General features: G+C 40.2%; 1 protein-coding gene across 2 annotated transcripts; it reads right to left on the bottom strand.

Moving 5' to 3' along the window:
* Positions 1–2,572: 2,572 nt before the first annotated feature.
* Positions 2,573–22,486, bottom strand: col1a1a (collagen, type I, alpha 1a). 2 transcript variants are annotated; one of them, XM_017493360.3, is made up of 51 exons: positions 22,256–22,486; positions 20,396–20,587; positions 19,584–19,609; positions 19,296–19,331; positions 18,508–18,600; positions 17,927–18,001; positions 17,292–17,336; positions 16,918–16,971; positions 16,590–16,643; positions 16,294–16,347; positions 16,129–16,182; positions 15,975–16,028; positions 15,839–15,883; positions 15,667–15,720; positions 15,184–15,228; positions 14,986–15,039; positions 14,379–14,477; positions 14,226–14,270; positions 14,030–14,128; positions 13,837–13,890; positions 13,522–13,629; positions 13,170–13,223; positions 12,326–12,424; positions 11,896–11,949; positions 11,437–11,535; positions 11,294–11,347; positions 11,130–11,183; positions 10,963–11,016; positions 10,811–10,864; positions 10,308–10,352; positions 10,085–10,183; positions 9,830–9,937; positions 9,104–9,211; positions 8,949–9,002; positions 8,688–8,741; positions 8,358–8,465; positions 8,034–8,087; positions 7,872–7,925; positions 7,591–7,752; positions 7,334–7,441; positions 6,995–7,102; positions 6,794–6,847; positions 6,553–6,660; positions 6,065–6,118; positions 5,872–5,979; positions 5,612–5,665; positions 5,411–5,518; positions 5,038–5,317; positions 4,602–4,792; positions 4,262–4,504; positions 2,573–3,949 (listed from the first exon to the last, which is right to left on the bottom strand). In XM_017493360.3, exons 1-51 carry the CDS (start codon positions 22,335–22,337, stop codon positions 3,803–3,805), a joined length of 4,353 nt encoding a protein of 1,450 aa, XP_017348849.2. In that variant the 5' UTR covers positions 22,338–22,486; the 3' UTR covers positions 2,573–3,802. The 2 variants fall into 2 exon arrangements, with proteins under 2 accessions (XP_017348849.2, XP_017348858.2); XM_017493369.3 differs by having other exon boundaries at positions 19,584–19,606; positions 22,256–22,485.
* Between the last annotated feature and the right edge of the window lie 324 nt (positions 22,487–22,810).

Here is a 22,810-nt window from a genome sequence, read left to right as displayed (position 1 = left end):
TTAACTACGCAAGTAGAGACAGTGCTGTAATTTAACTACGCAAGTAGTGATAGTGCTGTAATTTAACTACGCAAGTAATGAAAGTGCTGTAATTTAACTACACAAGTAGTGATAGTGCTCTAATTTAACTACGCAAGTAGTGATAGTGCTGTAATTTAACTACGCAAGTAATGAAAGTGCTGTAATTTAACTACGCAAGTAGTGATAGTGCTGTAATTTAACTACGCAAGTAATGAAAGTGCTGTAATTTAACTACGCAAGTAGAGACAGTCGCAAGTAGTGATAGTGCTGTAATTTAACTACGCAAGTAATGAAAGTGCTGTAATTTAACTACGCAAGTAGAGACAGTGCTGTAATTTACCTACGCAAGTAGTGATAGTTCTGTAATTTAACTACGCAAGTAATGAAAGTGCTGTAATTTAACTACACAAGTAGTGATAGTGCTGTAATTTAACTACGCAAGTAGAGATAGTGCTGTAATTTAACTACGCAAGTAATGAAAGTGCTGTAAGTTAACTACACAAGTAGTGATAGTGCTCTAATTTAACTACGCAAGTAGTGATAGTGCTGTAATTTAACTACGCAAGTAATGAAAGTGCTGTAATTTAACTACGCAAGTAGTGATAGTGCTCTAATTTAACTACGCAAGTAGTGATAGTGCTGTAATTTAACTACACAAGAAGAGACAGTGCTGTAATTTAACTACGCAAGTAATGAAAGTGCTGTAATTTAACTACGCAAGTAGAGACAGTGCTGTAATTTAACTACACAAGTAGTGATAGTTCTGTAATTTAACTACGCAAGTAATGAAAGTGCTGTAATTTAACTACACAAGTAGTGATAGTGCTCTAATTTAACTACGCAAGTAGTGATAGTGCTGTAATTTAACTACGCAAGTAGTGATAGTGCTGTAATTTAACTACACAAGAAGAGACAGTGCTATCATTTAACTACGCAAGTAGAGACAGTGATTTAATGTAACTGCACAAGTAGAGATAGTGCTGTAATTTAACTATGCACGTACTGACAGTGCTGTAATTTAACTACACATACAGGTCATTTGCCACCTGTTCTGTTTTTATTATTTATATCTGTTATTATTTAATTTTTGTTTCATATCATTTTGTTTTATTTTACAATATTGTTGCAATGTTCTAAATATTGTTGTAATGTAAATTTTTAAATATATTCAGATGAATGTTCTCTTGTCATTGTCAGTTTATCCTTAGACAACATTTCAGTGGCTTCTAGAACCTTCTGAGACACTGTTGTAATTTAGGTACACAAGTAGAGATGCTGTAATTTAACTACGAATACAGATCATTTTCCCTACTTCTCCAAAGTACTCATTTCTTTATTATTCCATTACACCATTTAAACTAACTGATTTTGCTTGTAAAGATGAAAAGATGACATATAGTACATTTAATCTGGGTCCAGTTTTATTTGATAAAATTGACTAAAAGATTGATAAAGCATTACTAATATTTATTAATTTACAAACACCTTCCATTACACATAATTAGGACACTATGTAGAGTGTAAAAGCCATTCTATTGTACCCTAGGTAGTAATTTAGGTAGTAATTGAACTTTTTGGAAATAAGGAGCCATTTTGGAGCACTAGTGCTGCGTGTGCTGCTTAAACAGTGGCCATAAGGCTACTAGATACACAGTGTATTAAACAGATAGAGTCCTAACAAAACTAGGTGTGTTGTGGAGTTTAGGACACCTGTATGGGTGGAATAACGTCCTACAGGCTGAATATATTCATATCAATGTAGATGAAATATTATGGCAGGAGACTACAGAATACCAAATGAAATGAAAGCAGGGGAACGGCTCATATTTCAGCTAACCCCCCAACTACGGAAGCCTGTACATACCTAGCCATACAATGGCTTCCTTGTATCAAGCGAGACAAGCTTCCTTTCACCATGAAGATTTCTTCAGTACATATTGGTGCACAGATCACTTCAGTACCAGGACTGTGAGGTACAGGTAAAGCTGGAAGCCGAGTTCCCTTCTGGTGGATTATGAGAGTTGTCTACAAAGTGACCCTGCATGGAGTGAAGTGACCCTGAGGACTCGGCAGAGTGGATGTTATTTCTTTGGTGGAGATATAATCAGAGTGAAGAATTGTCTCCCTGGATGTACGGTAGAGACTCCATAGACGGATGGGACTGACAGCGGAGAATCAGTTGAGCCCATTTGGTTTGGATTATATATCAGGTTTTCTTCAAAGCAGCAGAAGAAGTCCAGAACGAAAGTAGGTAATGCACCAAAACTCTACAGAGCAACATTAGGCTTTGCTAGTCATTAAAACTTCACTGCTGGTTAAATTCAGTGACTGAGTGGGCATCTGTGTGAGTAGGACAAACGGTTTTACTTTTAATTTGAGAGATTTTAAATTTGAAAGTTAAAAAAAATAAGGTACAACTGTAAGACAATTCTGTTTCTTTGATTTTTCTTTAATCTTCTTTCCAGTCAAAACAACTGTAACAGGTGCAAGCTGTGCTTCTTTAAAGTCCATGGGGCACTTCGGGATGAGTCAAGACCACTTCTGACAAACATTAGATCGACCACTTATCATGCTTTATTTCAGCACTCAAAATAATTAAAAACATCTCAAATTATTATACATATACAAAATAGGTACAGATCATCTTGTTTTAACCCCTATTGTGTGTATGCTTCTCTCACTAGTTTTGGCGATCCCTAGTTCTTTTGCCAGCTTTGAAAATCCCTAGTTAAAAAAAACCAAACAAACAAACAAACAAACAAAAAAAACAAACTGAAAACCAACATATCCTGATACAAAAGTGGTAGAATGGAAGCACTGAAAGTAATCACTGGACAACATGGGGATGTTTTGTAAAGAAATCAAGACAACAACCAAAAAGTGTCAAAAAGTTGTTGGAAAAAATTAAATACTCCACCTGCTTATTTCTACACTTGAAAAGACGATGTGCATCAAAGCTTAATTATATTTCCTTAACAAGGCTTTTGCTACAGAAATTGAAGCAAAGTTCTTTAGCAAGAGAGGCATGTGTTATAACTGGACAGCAAGAGAATATGATTTTAGCACCAAAGGCCCTGTGAGCAAGAGTGAAATAATACATTACTTTAAAAACTGCTCTAACACACCCCACTTGCAGGACCTCATGAAATAGCACCTTTTGCTGCTGTTTCTTGTTTTCTTAAGCATACTTCTGTGTAAAATCCTAAACTAATGTTGGTCAACACTGGGTAAGAATATAGGTTTCTTTTCTGAGGTAGACATAAGATATCAAAACCCCTGTCTCATATGAATTCTGTTCTGTCTGCGAACAATGATGGTTGTGCCTGTTGATCACTTGTTCTGATGGGTAGAACACAAAGACACTTAAATGTCATTTTACAGATTTATTTAACACCTGAACATGGTACAAAGCATTGTTTTCTCTTTTTCATTGTCCTTCCGCAGTGGTAAAAAAAGTCACCTGTATCTCTGATGTTTTTTTCTCCATTTTCCAGGGGGATTTTACACTTTACAAGTATATATTATTTTCTTGTGGCCAGTGAAACAAATGAGTCTTCTAAAGTGTCCTCGGTGTTGATGGTGGTAAAATAGTGGTCCCAAAAAAAGCTTGATAACACATAACCACTGTCTTCTGAAGCGTAGTTCTAAGCAAGTGGACCATTCGGACAGCCAAATCGAAGTCTAGGGTTTTTTTTTTAAATGCATAGAAAAGATTTTAGAGAGATGACTGCTAGAAAAAACACACACACAACACAAACAATTTCAAGTCCAGATTTCTTTTTTACAAGAAGCAGACTGGGCCAACTTCAATGCCAAATTCCTGATCGGGTGCACCAACGTCCATAGGAGCGATGTCAATAATGGGCAGCCGAGATGTTTTCGTTGTTTTGTAGTCGATGACTGTCTTGCCCCATGCACCAGTGTGCGACTGCAGGGAATGAACAAAAGTATAAGTACTGGACTGTAAGAGGTGATAATTAAATCAACAATCAAAACATAGGCCTAAGGTTTTAGACTAAACCGGTTGTTTGTTTGTTTTTTCAAAGTAATGCTGTCACTAATTTTGCATTTCATTCCAAGACTAGGCTTGACCCTTAACAGTCATGTGAATACACACACTACTTACACTGCATTTAAATTCAATGATGGTGTGAACACAGCCCTGACATATACTGGAACACATTATATATAACCATTTACTATGAACATACAGTGAGAGTAGACTTGGAAAATGACTCACCGTGCAGCCATCTTCAGTGACGCTGTATGTGAAGCGGCTGTTGCCTTCTGCTCTGATCTCAATCTCATTGGAGCCCTGCAGAAGCAGAGCCTTCTTAAGGTTGCCTGTGGCCTGATCCATGTAGGCAATGCTGTTCTTGCAGTGATATGTAATGTTCTGGGAAGCCTCAGTGGACATAAGGCGCAGGAAGGTAAGTTGGATGTTGACATCCTCAGGCTTGGAGCCCTCACTGCCATACTCGAACTGAAGAGAGAAGAGAGACAAAAAAGGTTGAGAACATGCCGCATATTACTAGGTATAATAGTTTTTAAAATGATGCATACATTAAGAGAACCCTCACCTGGAAGCCATCAGTCATAGCCTCTCCAAACCAGACATGTTTCTTCTCCTTGATGTTCTTGCTTGTGTACCAGCTCTTCTTGGGAACATCAGACTGTGATGGGTAGACGCAGGTCTCACCATTCTCCATGTTGCAGTAGACCTTGATGGCATCCTGGTTGCAGCCCTGGTCAGGGTCAATCCAGTACTCACCTGTTTTTATAGAACAGGTGTTACAAAACCACATACCATGTTAAATACCAGAACAACAGCCGGATTAAGTTTAATTTTTTTTTTTTTTACTAAACTTATACTATTCTGGTTGAATACCACTGTGGCATGTTTCCATTATACCAAGGTGAAACACACCTTGAGTCTCTCTACAATATGCAATTGAATGGTTGGTTAAAAATGGCCTATTTCTATCACAATTTGCAAGGAATTCTGAGCTTGCATACCGCTCTTCCAGTCGGGGTGACACATCTTCAGGTCACGGCAGGTGCGGGCAGGGTTCTTCTTGGTGCCATCGGGGCTGTGGATATTCTCAATCTGCTGGCTCAGGGACTTAAGGGTGGTATCAACCTCCAGGTCACGGTCACGCATCACATTGGCATCATCAGCACGGTAGTGACGGAAAGGATCAGGAGCTTTCTCCTGGGGTGCAGCAATGAAGCCAATGTCGAATCCACCACCGGATGGTCCAGGAGGTCCAGGGGGTCCGGGAGGTCCAGGAGGTCCCTAAAGAATGATGAAAAGACTGGTGTGAAATGGCTGTCTTGTGTGTGCTGGCTAAAAACTTCAAAATAAAGTTAAAAAGAAAGGGCAGCTCACAGCTGGTCCTATTTCACCAGTGCGACCACGAGGTCCAGGAGGTCCAATGGGTCCAGGAAGTCCACTCATGCCATCTTTACCAGAAGAACCGGCAGCTCCAACAGGTCCCTATTATTACATATAGTCAAAAAATGAGGGAACATCTGTATGACATTTCAATCTACTACCGCTGCAAAGTAAAATACTAAAAAAAAAACTCACTCTAGGTCCAGCAGGGCCAGAAGCTCCGGCAGGTCCGGACTCTCCAGAAGGTCCCTGTAGTAAAAGAACAAATCTTCCTAGTTCACTCTTGTGGACCCATTACAGTCCTAGTCTTTTGTCCTCTTTGTGAATATTTAAACTAAAATAAAACACCAATGTGTGTGGAGCCTGTTCATTTTGGTATTTGTGGTTTCATGCACTGGTGAAGATATCATTTTAAAATAGTGGATTGTTCATCAGGCAAATGGGGCATTACTCACGGGAGGTCCAGGTGGTCCCTGCATTCCAGTGAATCCTCTATGTCCCTTCATGCCCCTTTCTCCAGCCTCACCAGTCTCACCTTTGTCTCCACGGGCTCCAGCGGGTCCCTGCACAGAGAGATATATTGGCCTTAGGGTATTATGAACTACTCTACTGGATCATAACAAGCGAATGACTAAAGTACAAACTTACAGCAGGGCCACGGGGGCCAGCAGGGCCAGCAGCACCAGCGGGACCGGCAGGACCCTAATGAAGTAAAGAGAGAAATGATGCTGAGTGAACTCATTCAGACTTTCTCTGTGCACTCTCATTCAAGTAAAATACTAGGTATCTTTTATTAAGAGTAGTTGCAGTGTTGACTAGATCAGGGATTCCCAAACTTTTCCAGGGCAAGACCCCCCAAATGGCATTAACATTTGACCAAGGCCCCCCTTTAAAATACAGACTTCTGAATATATCCCCCCCTTTTTTTTTATTAATAATTACATCTTACATCTTTACATTACATTACATTAGGTATTGATTGTGTGTGTGTGTGGTTGTCTGAGAGTGAGAATTTATTTTTCACACCAAATTGTTGAGGCCCCCCGGGCGCCCCCTAGCGGTCCCCAGGGGCGCCACAACCAACACTTTGAAAACCACTGGACTAGATTATCTTTAGTTCTGAAAGAAAGACTCACAGACTCTCCACGATCACCAGTCTTTCCAGCAGGGCCAACAGGTCCAGGAGCTCCTGGAGGTCCTGGAGCACCAGGAGCACCAGCAGCACCACTCTCACCACGGTCACCCTGTGGTATACAAATAGAGAACTTGGTCAACACAAGCAAAAAAAAATAAAACAGTCAGGAAAAGTCCATGTTCTCATTATTTTGTGGCAATATGACTGATTTACTGATACAGTGATTAATGATCACAGTTTACCTTGGGACCAGCAGCACCATCACGGCCAGCAGAACCCTCATTACCAGGAGTTCCCTAATGGTGAAATATATTGAGCAATTAATTGTGCACGGTCTATAGACCACAACAAACATCAACACACATTGCTAACTAAAGTCAAGATGGTATTAGGTCACTTATTATGTCTGCATGAAGTAGGGGTGCACAGGTAAATGTGCCTACCTCACGACCAGGCTCGCCCGGAGGTCCAGCCAGTCCTGGGGGTCCCATGGGTCCAGGAGGTCCACGCTCACCAGAGGGGCCACCAGGTCCCTGCTTACCAGGCTCTCCCTAGACGGTGACAAGAGCAAGTGCTGGATTGATGTCCATGCAATTTCACAAAATATTGAGTACTCTGAAGAACCTCAGTACCAATTATTGTTTTATCATGTAGAGGGCAATATAGGATACATTGGATTCTTTTACTGTGGTCAACCAGGCAAAATTGATGTTACCTCCTGTCTGTGTTTAACTTTGGGTTCTTTGACACTGACTGGAGATATGTTCACTCTGAATACTCACCGATGGTCCTGGGAGACCAGGGAAACCACGCTCTCCTTTCTGTCCAGGGAAACCAACAATACCGCGCTGTCCAGCAAGACCATGAGGTCCAGGTATACCAGGAGCTCCCTGTTAAGAAAAGGCAATGCTGAAGATGTCTGGTACCTGACAATGTCTGTGTTCAGGCCATGACTAAGAATTTTTGAATTAATAAAAAAATTGTCCTTTTCTGGCTTATAAGACTGAGGTTATTTTTAGACACAGTAAGAGAAACGTACAGGGGGACCCTCAGCTCCAGGAGTTCCTTTCTCACCAGGTGTACCAGGAGGACCAGAAGCACCAATCTCACCAGTGCGACCAGGAGATCCAGTCTCACCACGAAGACCCTTTGCACCTTCCTTTCCAGGGGCTCCAGGAGGTCCAGGTGGTCCAGCATTACCCTAGAAAGGAAATGGAAAGGATGGAACAGCAGCTAAATGAGTAGACAAGAAGTTATACTGAAGTGACATTGGAGAAGAGTTTAAAGAATGTTGCCTTGTAGCTATACTAAAGAACTTACAGAAGGGCCAGGAGGTCCAAGTCTTCCAGCAGCACCAGGGAAACCAGTAGCTCCCTTAACAAAAGAAACAGAGATTGATTAGAATAGTCAAAAATTCCTGATCTCAAGAAAATGATTAAGTAAAGAGTGAAGCCTAGTTTCATTTAAGAAAGTGATACTTACTGGAGGACCAGCAGGACCACGGGCACCTTTAGGACCAGTAGAACCAACAGGGCCCTGTAAGGGAACAATGGTGTTTATGCTGTATTGTAAATATACTCAGCTTAAATTTTTATAATGATACCTTTATAAGGTTATCAAACAACAGAAAGTATATGGCTAAAGTATTCAAGGGACAAATGAATTGTAACGCTCATATTTACTAAGTATTTGATATCTTATACGTTTGTATATTTTGGCTAAACATTTCAGCAGTTCATCAGTTTCTACAAAAGTTGAATAGAAAATTAAATAAAGTTGAAAGAGAGCTCTGGATGTTGCCTATACCTGAGGTCCAGGTGCACCTGTTGCTCCAGCAGGTCCAGGAGCACCAGCATCTCCCTTGGCACCAGTGTCTCCAGCCTCTCCCTTAGCACCAGGCTGACCATCAGTACCCTATGTGAGAAACGTAGACATCTTTACTGCAACCTGTTCAAAAACCAACTAAGTCCATAAGCACACACATTAATAGTGATTTGAGTCTTGGAGCTCAACATGATTAATCTGAAATTGATTTTATAGATACAGTATAATTGAATAATTTTTTAAGGTTGCATTTTAAGCTAAATTCCCATCAGGTATGAATCTGGCTGAGTTGGAATTTATATTGATACTCACAGGTGGTCCAGCAAATCCGGCAGGTCCAGGCGCACCATTCTCACCACGCTCTCCCTAGAAGTGGACACTAGTCACTCATGGGAACTAAGGCAATAGGTAAACACTAACAATAAACACTAGCAATAAACATGTCATGATTTGGAAAGTCTTTATATGGCATAAATAATGATCAGTGTCCATTTTATCAAAATAAACCATGTTTGTATTCCTTGAGGGGAATTGATATTGCATCTGGTGTCCAGAGAAGAAAAAAGTACTTACAGGGGGTCCACGGGCACCAGTAGGTCCAACAGGTCCAGCAGCACCAGGCTCTCCCTTGATAAAGATAGAACAAATTAAGTTAGCCTCAACAATGTCAGGATATTTGGTTGTGGCAGTAATGGATATCAAGTTATAGAAACACTGAAGAGACTAACCTTGTCACCCTGAGGGCCAGCTGGTCCATGAGGTCCAATAGGTCCAGTCAAACCACGGATGCCATCCTTACCAGGGGCACCATCAGCACCCTTAGCACCTTGATCACCCTATGTAGAAAGTCAATGCGACATCAGGGTTGGCCTGATGTGGCCTGATGTAACACTATACGTGATTATGTATAGACAGAAAAGTTTAAAAAGCAGGCAAACATATTATACAATCTACTGAATCACACCTTTAACAATTTTGCTGTGTAGATGTATTGCTGTCCATCAATTGTGCAAGGAAGTAATATTCTATACTTAGTAGTATGTTCCCATTCTTCTGGACATGTCTGTCATAATGCTGCCAGATTGCTTGGCCAATTTTTGTCCATACCTTCTTGACATATCTATTTTCACTCTGTCACATGTAATATTCTTGCCTTCTTGGGGGATCATGACTTTGATTTCTTTATTTTGGTTCTTTACCATATGTTTTCTTGCCGAATTCAGGCTCATTTTAACTGGTTGGAATCACATCCATGCCTAATGAAGTTTCAATCCACTCCAATATGAGTGCAACAAGAATGTGATATAGTACACGATGGAAATAATAATAATAATAGTCACCTTCCTACTTGTTAGAACATTACTTGAAGAAATTTAATGTAATCCAGTTTTTGTCATTGGAATGAAATAAATCCCATCCAAATGATAATCTCTGAGATATATTTTGGCACTTACTCTGTCTCCCTTGAGACCTGGCAGACCAGAAGCACCACGCTCACCAGGCATACCCTGAAGTCCAGGAGCACCCTGAGCACCAGGGGCACCGGCAGCACCAGGCTCTCCCTAAAGAAAGAGAAATACGCAAAGAAAATAGTCAAGACTAGTAATTAGCTTAAAGAAAATTACTCTGTATCAGCCCAGCTTATTGCAGTGCTAAATCCTTAACTAGAGATCACATTTCTTTGATCAAGGTAGACATGTAGCTCTGACCTTGGCACCATCGTTACCAGCTGAACCAGGAGAACCACGTGCGCCAGCAGGACCAGCAATACCAGGGGCTCCACGCTCACCAGGGAATCCTCTATCACCCTGAGCAAAGAGAGGAGAAGGAGAATGACTATCATTCTGAGGACTGAAGTTTAGAGTGTCATTAGGTATGGTCTGCTGAATTGTTAAATAAAATCCCATAACTTCTATAGCAATGGATACTTACTCTAGATCCGGAAGGTCCGGGGGCACCAACTTCACCAGGCAATCCCTGTAACAAAGAGGTTTATACTTGCATCACAACAATCAATTTTGAAATCGTACTATTCATTTTCAATACTCCAATGCTAGTTGTAATTTTGATTGATTTATTTTAAGCTTGGGAATCATAGTCAATTCAGTTCTATTAATGATAGAACAGTAGGACTGCACATGCAGGCTGCATATGCTTACTAGGAATTTAAAAGAAGCAGTATTTTTGTTTTTGACAGATTTTAAAAACAAGCCTTTACATGGGTCAGTGTAAAATCACTCAACATGTTCTCTTTAGTTGCTATAATAACTCACTGTACTAATTCCTGTCTAACAAGGTTTTAGATTAATGGTATAGTTAGACCCTGGACTGTTAAAATGAGGATATGTTTTTTGATGGAGACTACAAATCACATTTCTAAGACACTCTGAATAAGGGTGTCTGGCAAATGCTGTAAATGTAATTGAGCGTCTTACCTGCTCACCGTGCTTTCCAGGTTCACCAGTAGCACCCTGAGGTCCGGGCAGACCCTGTTACAGAGAGAAATAAAAATCAATGAGTACACAAATTGTCAGAATCACTGTACAAGGGAAGACTTTGTGTTCTGTCAAGGGAAGTAGGCACTCACCTGGAATCCAGGTGAACCAGCAGGTCCCTGCTCACCTCTCTCACCAGCGGGTCCCTACAAACAAAAGCAAAAAAGCTTTTTGAAATGTAATTAGACCAGAGGAAGGTTATCTAAAAATTGAGAGAAGACGCTAGTTGAGATATACGGGTATATGAAAAGATACTCACAGCAGGGCCAGGGGCACCAGGAGCACCAACATCACCATCCTTACCGGCAGCACCCTACATATACATACACAAATGCATATGATGAAAGAGTGAAAAAACAACATTCAAATTACTAATTTTTGGGACATTTTATTGTGTTGCAAAAAATAGACGTTGACACTTACAGGGGCACCAATGGCACCCATCACACCTCTCTCACCAGGTTTGCCAGCCTCACCCTGCAGACAGTAGAAAAATGTTACCAAATTGTATAAGCTTTAATACTGAATCCAATTTAGGAGATTGGGTGAAATGATAAAATACGTACGGCAGCACCCTTGGGTCCAGGGAATCCCATAACACCAGGCTGACCTCTGGCTCCAACAGGGCCTGGGGGTCCAGGACGGCCATCTTGTCCAGAAGGACCCTGCCAGAAACAAAGTAGATAAATTAGAGATATATGTGGATATGTATGTGGATATATGTATTTCATGGCATCTAGCACTCTGTTAACTAGAATGTAACAGCCTACCCTTGCTATATCATCCATCAGGTTGAACATTCTTATAATGTGACAGAATGGCATACTTTTATTCAATACTATTATTCAAATACAGCGAAAGCTACATTTAGCTATTTCAGGAAATATTGCTATTTTTATGGTTAAGGAAATCTGAATTAAAACCCAGTTAAATTGTGGGTAGAGTAGCTACAATTGGAGTAATATAATTGGAGTGCATAAATATTGTGGCTATTATGTATGAAACATGGAATAGTGGTTACTTACAGCAGCTCCCATCTTTCCATCAGGTCCAGGGCTGCCAGGGCTACCAGTCATACCCTACAATGTAGAGCGAGGAGAACAAAGGTCAGGAATGTTGTATTCTAAAGCAAGAGATTTTAACTTGACTAAATGAAAGATTACTTAGAATGAATAGAATGGACACTGTTTTTATATGGCCGCAATTTATCAATTTATACCATCAGTTATCAGAGATTTTCGATCTTCAATTTGGAGTACCTGAGCTAGCAACAACTTTAGCTAGGCAAAAAAAAAAAAAAATCTGTAATGATTGCTACTAAATGGGAGAGCTTTCTGTGGGGAAACATTTTTCCAGCATCCATCCTAGATGTACCACCTAAAATCACCATGGTAGTATCCATTCTAACCCTTATAGTTTTTGGATATAAGAAAAATGCAAGAAACTAGTTCCTACCTTTGATCCAGGCATGCCAGGCTCACCGTTGCGGCCAGGCTCACCAGAGGCACCCTTAGGTCCAACAATGCCAGGGCCTCCACGCTCACCAGGGGAACCCTATAGTAAAAAGAAGTACATGACAGGAATTAGCATGATTGACAAGAGGCTGATGAGTTCAATTATGTTTGGAATTAGGCTTGCTGCAATAGACGGTGTTCCGTCTATTCCGACGGTGTTCCGTCTATTGTCTATTGTTCCGGTGTTCCGTGTTGGGGCCACACACCGATTACTGTGGTTTTGGATTTTTATAGTAATAAAAATCATTTAGTTCAGTTAGATAACGGATGCTCAATTCAGCATGAGTGAATTAGTGAGAGTCACAGCACAGATCAGCAAGAGTAACACTTCATTCATCATGTGACGAGATTGAAGCGAGCTGACTAACAAGACGATGGCGGAAGATTTGGTTTCAAAAGTTCTATATTTAATACGAGTGAGTTTGTCATTGTACTGTTTTGTAGCTGCTGTGTTTTTCATTAAGAATAATAATGAACCCAGCATTCAAGCAATTGCTGCCCCCGAACTGCCACTAATTCAAAAGTGAAAGTGAAATACGCACCGCCGCATGGGCATTCATAAGCAAGGGGGGAAACACCAACCCCCCCAAAGCCCCCCCCCCCCCCCCCCCCCCCCCCGTGATACCGGTAGTACCAGTGTTGTCACATGTCGATTAACCGTCGGGAAAATTTCCTCACTGTCACATCCTTATTTGGAGTGGGGTTTTTTTTGCACAGAACAGTACACTGACAATAATCATCTAAATTGTCCAGTTATATTCCAGTAAGTGATTTTTTAGACTTACTTTGGGGCCTGCAGCTCCATCAGCACCAGGGAAACCACGACCACCAGGAGCACCCTGTACAAGGAAGAATAGGTAGATCAAGATTAATGCATCTATATTTATGCACTGTTGTATATTATATTTGTTGCATGCATAAATAATCTGAACTAAACAAGGAAATGCTGGGAAATTGACAGTGACCTTTTGGTTACTGTCTCTCTATACAGAATAATAACCGATAAAGCTTTTTCAACATTCTTTATTTCCTAATGAAACTGATATATAAACACTGATATGGAAACTGATATGTAAATATGGAAACATGTTTTAGAGCACATAGGAGAACATATGATGAGACAAGTCAGAAACATACACGCTCTCCAGGGGGTCCACGGCCACCAGCAGGACCAGGCTCACCACGGGCTCCTCTCTTGCCCTCCTCACCAGCGGGTCCAGGGGGACCTTGAACTCCGGGTATACCCTAAGTAGTTACATGGAAGAGTGAGAGTCAGACAAAGTAGCCAATGAATCAGTGTCGGGTCCTGTGAATGAATGTTAACTCATGCTAACCTGTGTAGCCTAAATGCAATGCTAACTTAATAATAATTGAACTTTGGCTTTGCAAAACAGATTTGAACACAGTTCTAATTAGGATTGTGACATAAGGCGGTTGAGATGATGCACTTACAGGTTCTCCCTTGGCACCAGCATCTCCCTTGGCACCATGAGCACCAACTTCACCCTGTAACAAAGAAAGAAAATGTTAATGTTGGAACAAATGACTGCCCAGTTGGTTGCTAGTTCTTTAATATTGTATTTAGAAAAAAACGGTATAATTATAAAAATAATATTTGATAAGTTGATAACAAATATATACTTACAGTGTTACCTTTGGGACCAACAGCACCAGGAGTTCCAGCAGCTCCAGGAGGACCACGGGGTCCAGGGAAGCCAGGAGCACCAGCAATACCAGCGGCACCCTGTAGATTGCAGCAGAGAGTCAGTGCAATGTATGTGTTGGTTAAGAGAAATTCAAATAAATCTAACTGCAGATTTTTAAAAACACATTATACTTACAGGGGCGCCCTTAGCACCAGGAGCACCATCAGCACCATTGTTGCCCTAGAGTAGAAGAAAACCAAAATGGTGGAATCAAAGTGGAATCTACCTAATGCTCCAGCTTGCAATGAATAATTTGCAACAAAAATCAAGTTAAGAAGATCCACTCACAGCAGGTCCAGCAGCACCAGCAGGGCCAGGGCTACCAGGCTCACCACGAGCACCCTGGGGTCCCTCACCTCCACGAGCTCCCTGAGGACCAACCTCTCCCTGAAAGGTACACAGGAGACCAGTTAAGTGCATGCCTATCAGTCATTTTCACAAGAAAGGAATAGGCCTATAATCCTAACAGCAAAGCCCAATTTGTTGTGAAAACCCGTTGCTGTGTGGTGAGATACATAGCAGATTCTCACAATGATTGAAAGGAATGAATATTACTCTACAGAAACTGCTCTCTGAGATGTAGAAAGTAGCAACAGGACATACTTTTCTGAACGTCCCATTAACCCATTACCACTATTTACCCTATTAACACAGTAACCCAGAATAACCTCTCTTTTAATGAGGTTTTTCTATGTAGATTTATAGCTGATGAAGCTTTCATATTGTCTGTTTATTTTAACCAAGCAAATACACCCCTGGTATAACTCATTTCAGCATGCCATAAAAAATTCTGAATAGAGAAATATGTGATCAATCAAGTAGATGATTATTTGCTAGAACACAACGTTTGCTCTACAGACTTTAGCTTAATGTATTGCTGATAGAAATCACTTACTTTAGCTCCAGGGCCACCGGGGAATCCGGGAGGACCAGCAGGGCCAGTTGGGCCCTAGAACAAATGATAAAAATGATGTCAGTCCTCAAATTTGATTTGATCTAGCACTCATTGTGTAATCTTTAAAATGAAGTTAAAACTGAAAGTACTAACAGACAGAACAAATACATAATGTGGGTTAAAAAGTTGGCTACTCACAGGAGGACCAGCAGCTCCAGCAGCACCATCGTTACCACGAGCACCCTGTGGAAACATCAGATGTATTAGAAATACAAAATATTTCAATGTGTCAGCGCTGCATTAAGAAAAAATCAAGAAGAAGAATATACTCATTCCAGGTCCGACAAAGTATAAAGTATATCAGTATCTGGGTGTTTGCTAGAGCATCAACACCTGAGAATTTTAGCAGTTTTTGATTCATTATACTAGAATATGGGGGAGGCTTTGCAACAAAACCTATGCTCTATGCCTTAGTCTACACAACTCCAGCTAACTCCAGCTGACCTCAGCATGTTATTTGTGAAATTAGGTGTTCTTATTCAATGCTAAAGCAGACCATTTTTAAGTTAGTCTGAATTGTTATGGATTTTATGGAATTAGGTGCATAGGCCTGGCCTAAACAAATGAACATTTTCAGTTATGTGAGATTCAGTCTTCAGGTCCATGGGTGAAATTACTTACAGCAGCTCCATTAGGACCAGAACGGCCTCTCTCACCAGGAAGACCACGAGGACCCTGTGTAAAAAAGTTACATAAAGGGAGGAAGTCAGGATGGAGCACAACCACAATATATGAAAGTCCTTCCTTTATTAACTAGATCGTGAATATGATAGTAGGTATTGGTGACACCTACCATAGCGCCAGGGGTTCCATTCTCTCCAGCTGCACCAGGCTCTCCCTGTGGGGCAAATCAGGATGTTTTAAAGGAATGCCCAGAGCAATGCCGTTTCTAAAGCAATTATGATGAGAATTTAGATTGTGGCACCAACCTTGGGTCCAGCAGGGCCAGTGTCTCCCTTAGATCCATCTAGACCACTGAAACCCTAAGAGTGAAAAGATGACAAGAAAGATTCAGGATACGTTGAGTGCTGCTGAGATCCAACAAGCTGAAGACAGTGCCTGTTGGCTAGCTTGAACACTCACTCTGTGTCCCTTGATACCAGGAAGTCCGGGAGTTCCAGGGAATCCACGGGCACCCTGTATAAGAGAGCAGACAAGAAATTGGTGAGATCAGACAAAATAAGGACAAAAGTGTCAAGGACAAAAGCATTGTTAACAAGACTAACGCTAAATGCTAGAGATACTAACCTGTGCGCCAGGAGGACCACGCTCACCAGGGCGACCAGGCTTGCCAGACTCACCCTACAGGAGACAGGAACAGTGAATCAAAATGGCTGGAGAAGACAAATTTGAAACTTACCAAGACTGATATCCATGTAAACATGCTTTGAGTCATACTAGCTCTCTATTACAGATACACTGAGCATACTAGATATGCACAAATTCATAATATTATGAATATTCAGTAGCAAGTAGTTGGAAATGTAAATTTGAAATAATGTGTCCTTGGACAATGCTGTGTTGAGATGGACTGAGCTACTCACATCTTCTCCGTTCTTTCCAGGAGGACCAGCTGGACCACGGGGACCCATTGGACCCTGCAGAAGACAAGCAGGACAAACCAGGTTAGAAATGTGTGTATGTACATGAGAAAGTGAAAAATCATAAAAGCAAACAGAAAAACTGTTGACCAAAATGAAGTCACATGAATTAAGACAGCATTGCCAAATAATCATGCGTTACCTGAGTGTAGTGGTACCAAGAGATTCTTGGACCAACACTCATTTACACTGGTAATCTTTTGATATCAATGTGAGGGTGAGGTTATGTTTATTTCTAAGTGGTTATTGATGATATATTTCAGACACTTACAGAAGAACCAGCCTCACCAGGCTCACCAGGAGGGCCAGTAAAACCTTGAGGTCCCTATAGTCGGAAACAAAGCACAAATTAAAATTGAGAATGATATCTTTAAACTCAAGGGAGACTGTGGATCATTTAAAACAGCTCTAAATCAGTTCAGGTCAGCTTAGTTACTACTAGCTAAATTTAACTAGCTTCCATTTTCACTATAATGATTCACAGTGACTATAAGAGGTATTAGTATGAAGATGCTACAATTTACTGGTCAACACCAGCATCTAATATATCTCATACAAGATTAGAGTTGCACTCAGTAAAATACTATAAGAAACAGCATGTTTCTTCTTAAAAAAATATACATAGTCAAGAAAAACAATGCTTACAGAAAGTCCAGGAGGTCCAGGGGGACCACGAGGGCCCATGGGTCCCTGAAGGACACAGAGAAGAGGAGCATTGAAATGTTGCAGTCACACTGTTATTGTCATCCATCCATGCATCATACAACATTTGTTTATAATAGCATTCGTATCATATTATGTCATATCAAATCATTTGTAACAAAACTGCAGTAGTATTTTGTGGAGTTCAAATCTGTTAATTTAGGGAATAAATGTAATGTAGGAATATGAGAAAATCTTGCTGCATGTGTAAATTATGTAGTTTAACTAATAAATAGTGAAAATGTTTACTTGCAAGACCAGGAAATAAAAATAGATGCCTGTCAACACTGGTATGCAACTGATTGTCTAATGATCAAGCCCTTTCCGTCAGATTTATTGGAAGTGGTGATGATTGTAACTTGTATAGTTGTGGACCAGGAGTGTAAACTCCAGTCTGTTGGAGAGCTTAGGCTCAGCATTTGGGTAAATTTGGTGTGTTAGAAGTGGGAGACATAATTTTCTATAGTGTCATGCCCAAATTATGACTATATGAATATATAAAATGTATAAAGTGGTAATGTATGGACTTGGCATCTTTTTTTTTGTGGCTGTTTTGGTGCACACATGTCTATCCTTACCATTGGGCCAGGAACAGCCAAGGCAGCGCCACCAGATTTCTCATCATAACCTCCAGACAGCTGAGGAGAAAAGTTCTGTGGAAAATACAAAAAGTCAGGTTAGTGGTGAGTGATTACACAGAGCCATTTTTGTATTATAAAGAACAGTTGAACAATGTTTTTAAGTATCAAAACCCAATTTGTCTTAATGAATGTACTAATGGCTATCGATTACTCCAAGAGCAAAGGAAGAAAAGCACCACAAAGGTGAAATGCATGAGTACCGAGATGCATATAAAGGGTGCAAATAAGTCAAGACAGTATAGCCAAGAGTTTAGTATTGATTTGGTCAGTTTTCATAGCCTTCATGGAGGAATACTCCAAATTTCTGGTCCACCAACAGGGTGCTGTCCATTCCCATAGTGCTGAAATATATTTGCACTGTAACCTGTGTAGTTCTCTTAGATTTCTCATGCTTTGACCTGGGACTCACTTTGGATCACAAATCAATCCGATTGATCAGCAGTAACTAATGGCATGACAATCTACTTCCCTTCCTGTGTGGTCTGTGTGGTATTTTTCATCTCCAGGTGCCTACTTACTCCGCCAAGGCCAGGGGGTCCAGGGGGGCCTGGAGGTCCAGGAAGTCCAGGTTGTCCAGGAATTCCATCATTGCCGGGAGGACCAGCAGGACCCTGATAACAGAGGAGAAAATGAGAGGGTGTATGAGAAGTGGAGGCTTTGGGTAAGAAAAGGCTCTGGCCTATAATTATGCTTACATACTATATAAAATATTATGTATTTGTATCTATTAACATCTGTTTATTGCATATGGAAAACATCTAATTGTAGAGGAATGGCATTCTGCCACTGATCTGCTGCCTGTTTACAGTCAGCACACTAGTAATTATTCCTTCAGTGCAAATAAATATGCAGGATAAAAGTCCATAGATCTCTATTCCATATGTGTGTAAAAAAAAAAAAAAAAAAAAAAAAAAACCTCTAGGGTGCATATTTTTCACATGTATATCTAAAATTGTATGAAAACAACTAACCAATGTGTTGAACAATAAAATTGTGAGATATAACTTGGTATAACACTGACAGTGAATATAAATCCAGCTAGACACAAATGAACACTGTAAGCATTGTACAGTGTAAATAATACTGTATTTACTAAGTATTAATTCAGCACTGGGGATTTTTCTATTTTATTTTATATTACAGTCACTATTATATAACAGTTATTGATGCCAATGTTCTGCTAAATCACATACTGTGTGTATAAAATGCTTTATCTTCATAAACATCCTAACACCAGGCAAAGCGTGAAAACGATAAACCTGAGTAACATTAGTCATGGTAAGATAAAAAAGGAAAAGAAACCTACCCTGTCACCCTTCTCACCAGGCTCACCCCTGGGTCCCTAATAAACAGCAAAGAAAAAATATAAAATTAGTTACTTGTGGTTTTCCCCACAATATGATGAATTAATTTGATGTTATATAAAGAGTTTGCAGCATTTCACATGATTAATGGTATGACTGCAAATTGAACTAGAGATGTATATATTGCAGTAGACTAGACAAATAAACAAACAAACAAGTAAATAAATAAATAAAACACAGATAAAATAGATAACATTATTTTTTGATAGTTATGATAAAACAGGAATTACCTCAACTCTGGGTTCTTTGTATTCTGCTAAATGGAAGGAAAGTAAACATGTCAAAAATAAATTAATAAAAATAAGATAATAAATAATGTCTTTCTAAACCAAGTAAGAGATGTTTTAGCCATGGTAAGCCCATTGCCCTTTGACAGCTAATAACATGACTGTGACCCTGTATCATCCTCCCAGATTTACTAAGAGGGCCAAGTTCTTGGGATAAATGCATAATTTGGCCTTCTCTTTGAAGTGCACAACCTCTGGTATAACAAGAGCAATAATATTTTATCTAGAAAAGGGAAATCTTTCTGAAATCCAGAGGAATTTGTTGATAATTTGCAGTATGTTTTTCTCTAAAGCGAACATAATAAGGCCCTTGATTATTAAACTATTAAAAAGAGTCAGTTGTGCTTTGCCAAAAGTAAATTTTCCAAAGTCAAAGAAAGACGGTGGCTACCATCTATGAAATCACACCCCATTTCATATATAGTGCAATATTTTGCGTTTCTGCCATTTGGTAATCTAGCTTGGTGTGGAATATGCAGCATATTCATGAAATATTACAGTGCAACACAAAATGCAATAAGATCCTAATGATGTGCTCTAATGAGTTCAGAATACCAGTAATGTGTCACATGAATACATATAGTCATCTATATAGTGAAATGGGCACAGGTTTGGTGACTGTTACAGAATGATGAGCACGAGTTCATTCACATGAATTGCATGAGTTCCGTTCTTTACAAGCTTAGAGATGTCTGGTGTATTGATGAATGAGTATGATAAGGTGCCATTTAAAACACAGAAGCAGGCCAGCGTACCGTCATCAGGGCAGACAGGACAGCACTCATCAGGGGGAATCACTGGGTTGGCGCAGTCACTTGTGTCCTCGCAGATCACCTCGTCGCACATGACCGTTCCGCTGTCACACACACAAATCTGGCATGGCTCTGGTTTCCACACATCACGATCATTGTAGACCTGACCGTCTAGCGTGCAGCTGCCAGCTGTGCCTTAAGCGAAAGAAGAGAGAGTATGTCAATACTGTAGCTACTAAACCACTCCATATATTGTGCATAATAATAATAATAATAATAATAATAATAATAATAATAATAATAATTATTATTATTATTATTAGTAGTAGTAGTATTATATTGGTAGGCCAGGATCTCATTAGTTGTAAGAAAGCAAGCATTTGAATTGTTTAAGTTTACACAATGATGAGGAGGATTTGAAGTTTTGTTTTCACTCTCTTATCTTCCAAGTACGCCCAGGCTTTGGGCTGAAAAGTAGTTAAATCCTTTTAAAAGTAGTTTTAATATTAAAAATCTGCTTTTAGTATCATGCCACCGTGGAAGTTCAAGGAACTGATGGTGATGGTTAGCTCTAAATAAATTTTAGAAATACTTGTATATATATATATATATATATATATATATATATATATATATATATATATATATATATATATATGCTGTAAACCTGAAATGCTGGATTAATCAATTTGTGACACTAGGTGGCGCAATACCGTGTAAAAATATATACAATGTAGGGGAAAAAAGCTCAGAGAAAACTTCCACGTCTTCTGCTTTTGAGTGTCTATCAGAAAATAATTGAAAACTGTTGGCTTGGCACCGACTTGCGTTTTTCCCTTTGTGGAAAGTCTGCAGAGTCAACATATGTTTTACATTATCACACAAAAAGGGGGGAAGGGGTGAAAAAGGTGGGGTTTCGGAAACAGTTGCCAAAAAATTCAATTCCAAACACAGCCACGTGGAGGCGCCGTTGGATTATGGGAAAAGAAATCCGATCACTTAACAGCGACAAAGATCTCAGCAACTAACCGAATTAACAATTCGGTTAAAATCCTCATATAAAATAGGTTTCTTTAATCACTCGCCAGCATTTCTACTTCTTGTCCGAGCAAAGACACATATTTGTGTTCTAATGCGTTTATTCAGCTTTATGCTAGCCTACGTGATCCACTCCATCCCCTCACTGATCCAAACATGAGATCATCACTTTTTCCAAGAGAAAAAAAAACGCGCTTGAAGTGGTTTATATAACTCCTTCTCAAGACATACCTTCAGTGGAATTCGCTTAAATTTAGATACTTATACTCCTGTAACTCATCTATTCCCAATCCTCCCAATCTTATTTCTTATCCCAAGCTTGCTGGTTGTAAATTAGCAGAATTTACACACACACACACACACACACACACACACACACACAAAGCATATCTGAAGAGAGTGTCAGGTCCAGTGATTTACTCCTGCCTGACCAATTTTGAAGGTGATGTTAATGTGCAGATGTTAAGACAGATGTTAAGAGCTGTCGCTGCAGGGTGTAGAAAGCGCATGGGTGGGTGGAGGGACGCGTCTCCAAACCTGCACCAACTTGCCTCCACAGACTCGAGCTCGCAAGCGCGCAAAAAAAGGTAAATGGGGGCTAGTGCACCTCAAACCCAGAGCATTTTCTCCACTTCTATCACATTTCTATTCACAACCACGAGAAAGAGAAAACACCAAAGAGAACAACTCTGCAAGTCCAGGGGAGGCACTTTCACTCTGGGGCCTCTGCGTTCTGCATCCCTGTTATATAGCATCGCTTTTCCTCAGATATAACAGGGTACAGCAAGAAAACAAAACAAACACCAAAGAAAGAGTTATACTCACGGTCGTCCTCTCCTTGTCCCCTTGCTAAAAGCACTGTTGCGCTGAGCAACAGCGCCAGCCGGATATCCACAAAGCTGAACATGTCTAAATATTAGACATGTAGACTCTTTGAGGCGAGGGAAGTTCTGTTTTTTCTCCCGTTAGACTCCAGTCATATACAGTAGGGTCCGGTCTCCTCTGATTCCAGTGCGGACCCCAGCAGAAACTCCCTACTGCCCAAGCAAACTTTTTGCCCACGCTTTTATACTCCAAAGTTTTGGGGAGGTGCCGGCCACACCAGATAACTCGGGCATGTTCCCATTTAACCGGGGATAAAGTCCCTCCTTCAGCAGACTAAGGGGTTGTCTTAAAAACGTTTCCCCCCTCTTTAGCCTTAAGATCTGAAGAAACTTGATCTTTCAAAGAAAAGGTGAGAGTTAAGCCAGCAAAAAAAAAAAAAAAAAAAAAAAAACACCAAACAAACCAAAAAACCCCCTCTTCTCGATTCAGTTGGACAGAGTGGCATGCCATAAGCATCTTTCAGCTAAAAGTTAGTGATGTACTGCAGAAACGCAT

This window comes from Ictalurus punctatus, chromosome 2 (genome assembly GCF_001660625.3).
Source record: "Ictalurus punctatus breed USDA103 chromosome 2, Coco_2.0, whole genome shotgun sequence".
Lineage (NCBI taxonomy): Eukaryota > Metazoa > Chordata > Actinopteri > Siluriformes > Ictaluridae > Ictalurus > Ictalurus punctatus.
Note: the sequence above shows the minus strand (reverse complement) of the source record. Positions and strands in the feature narration are given on the sequence as shown.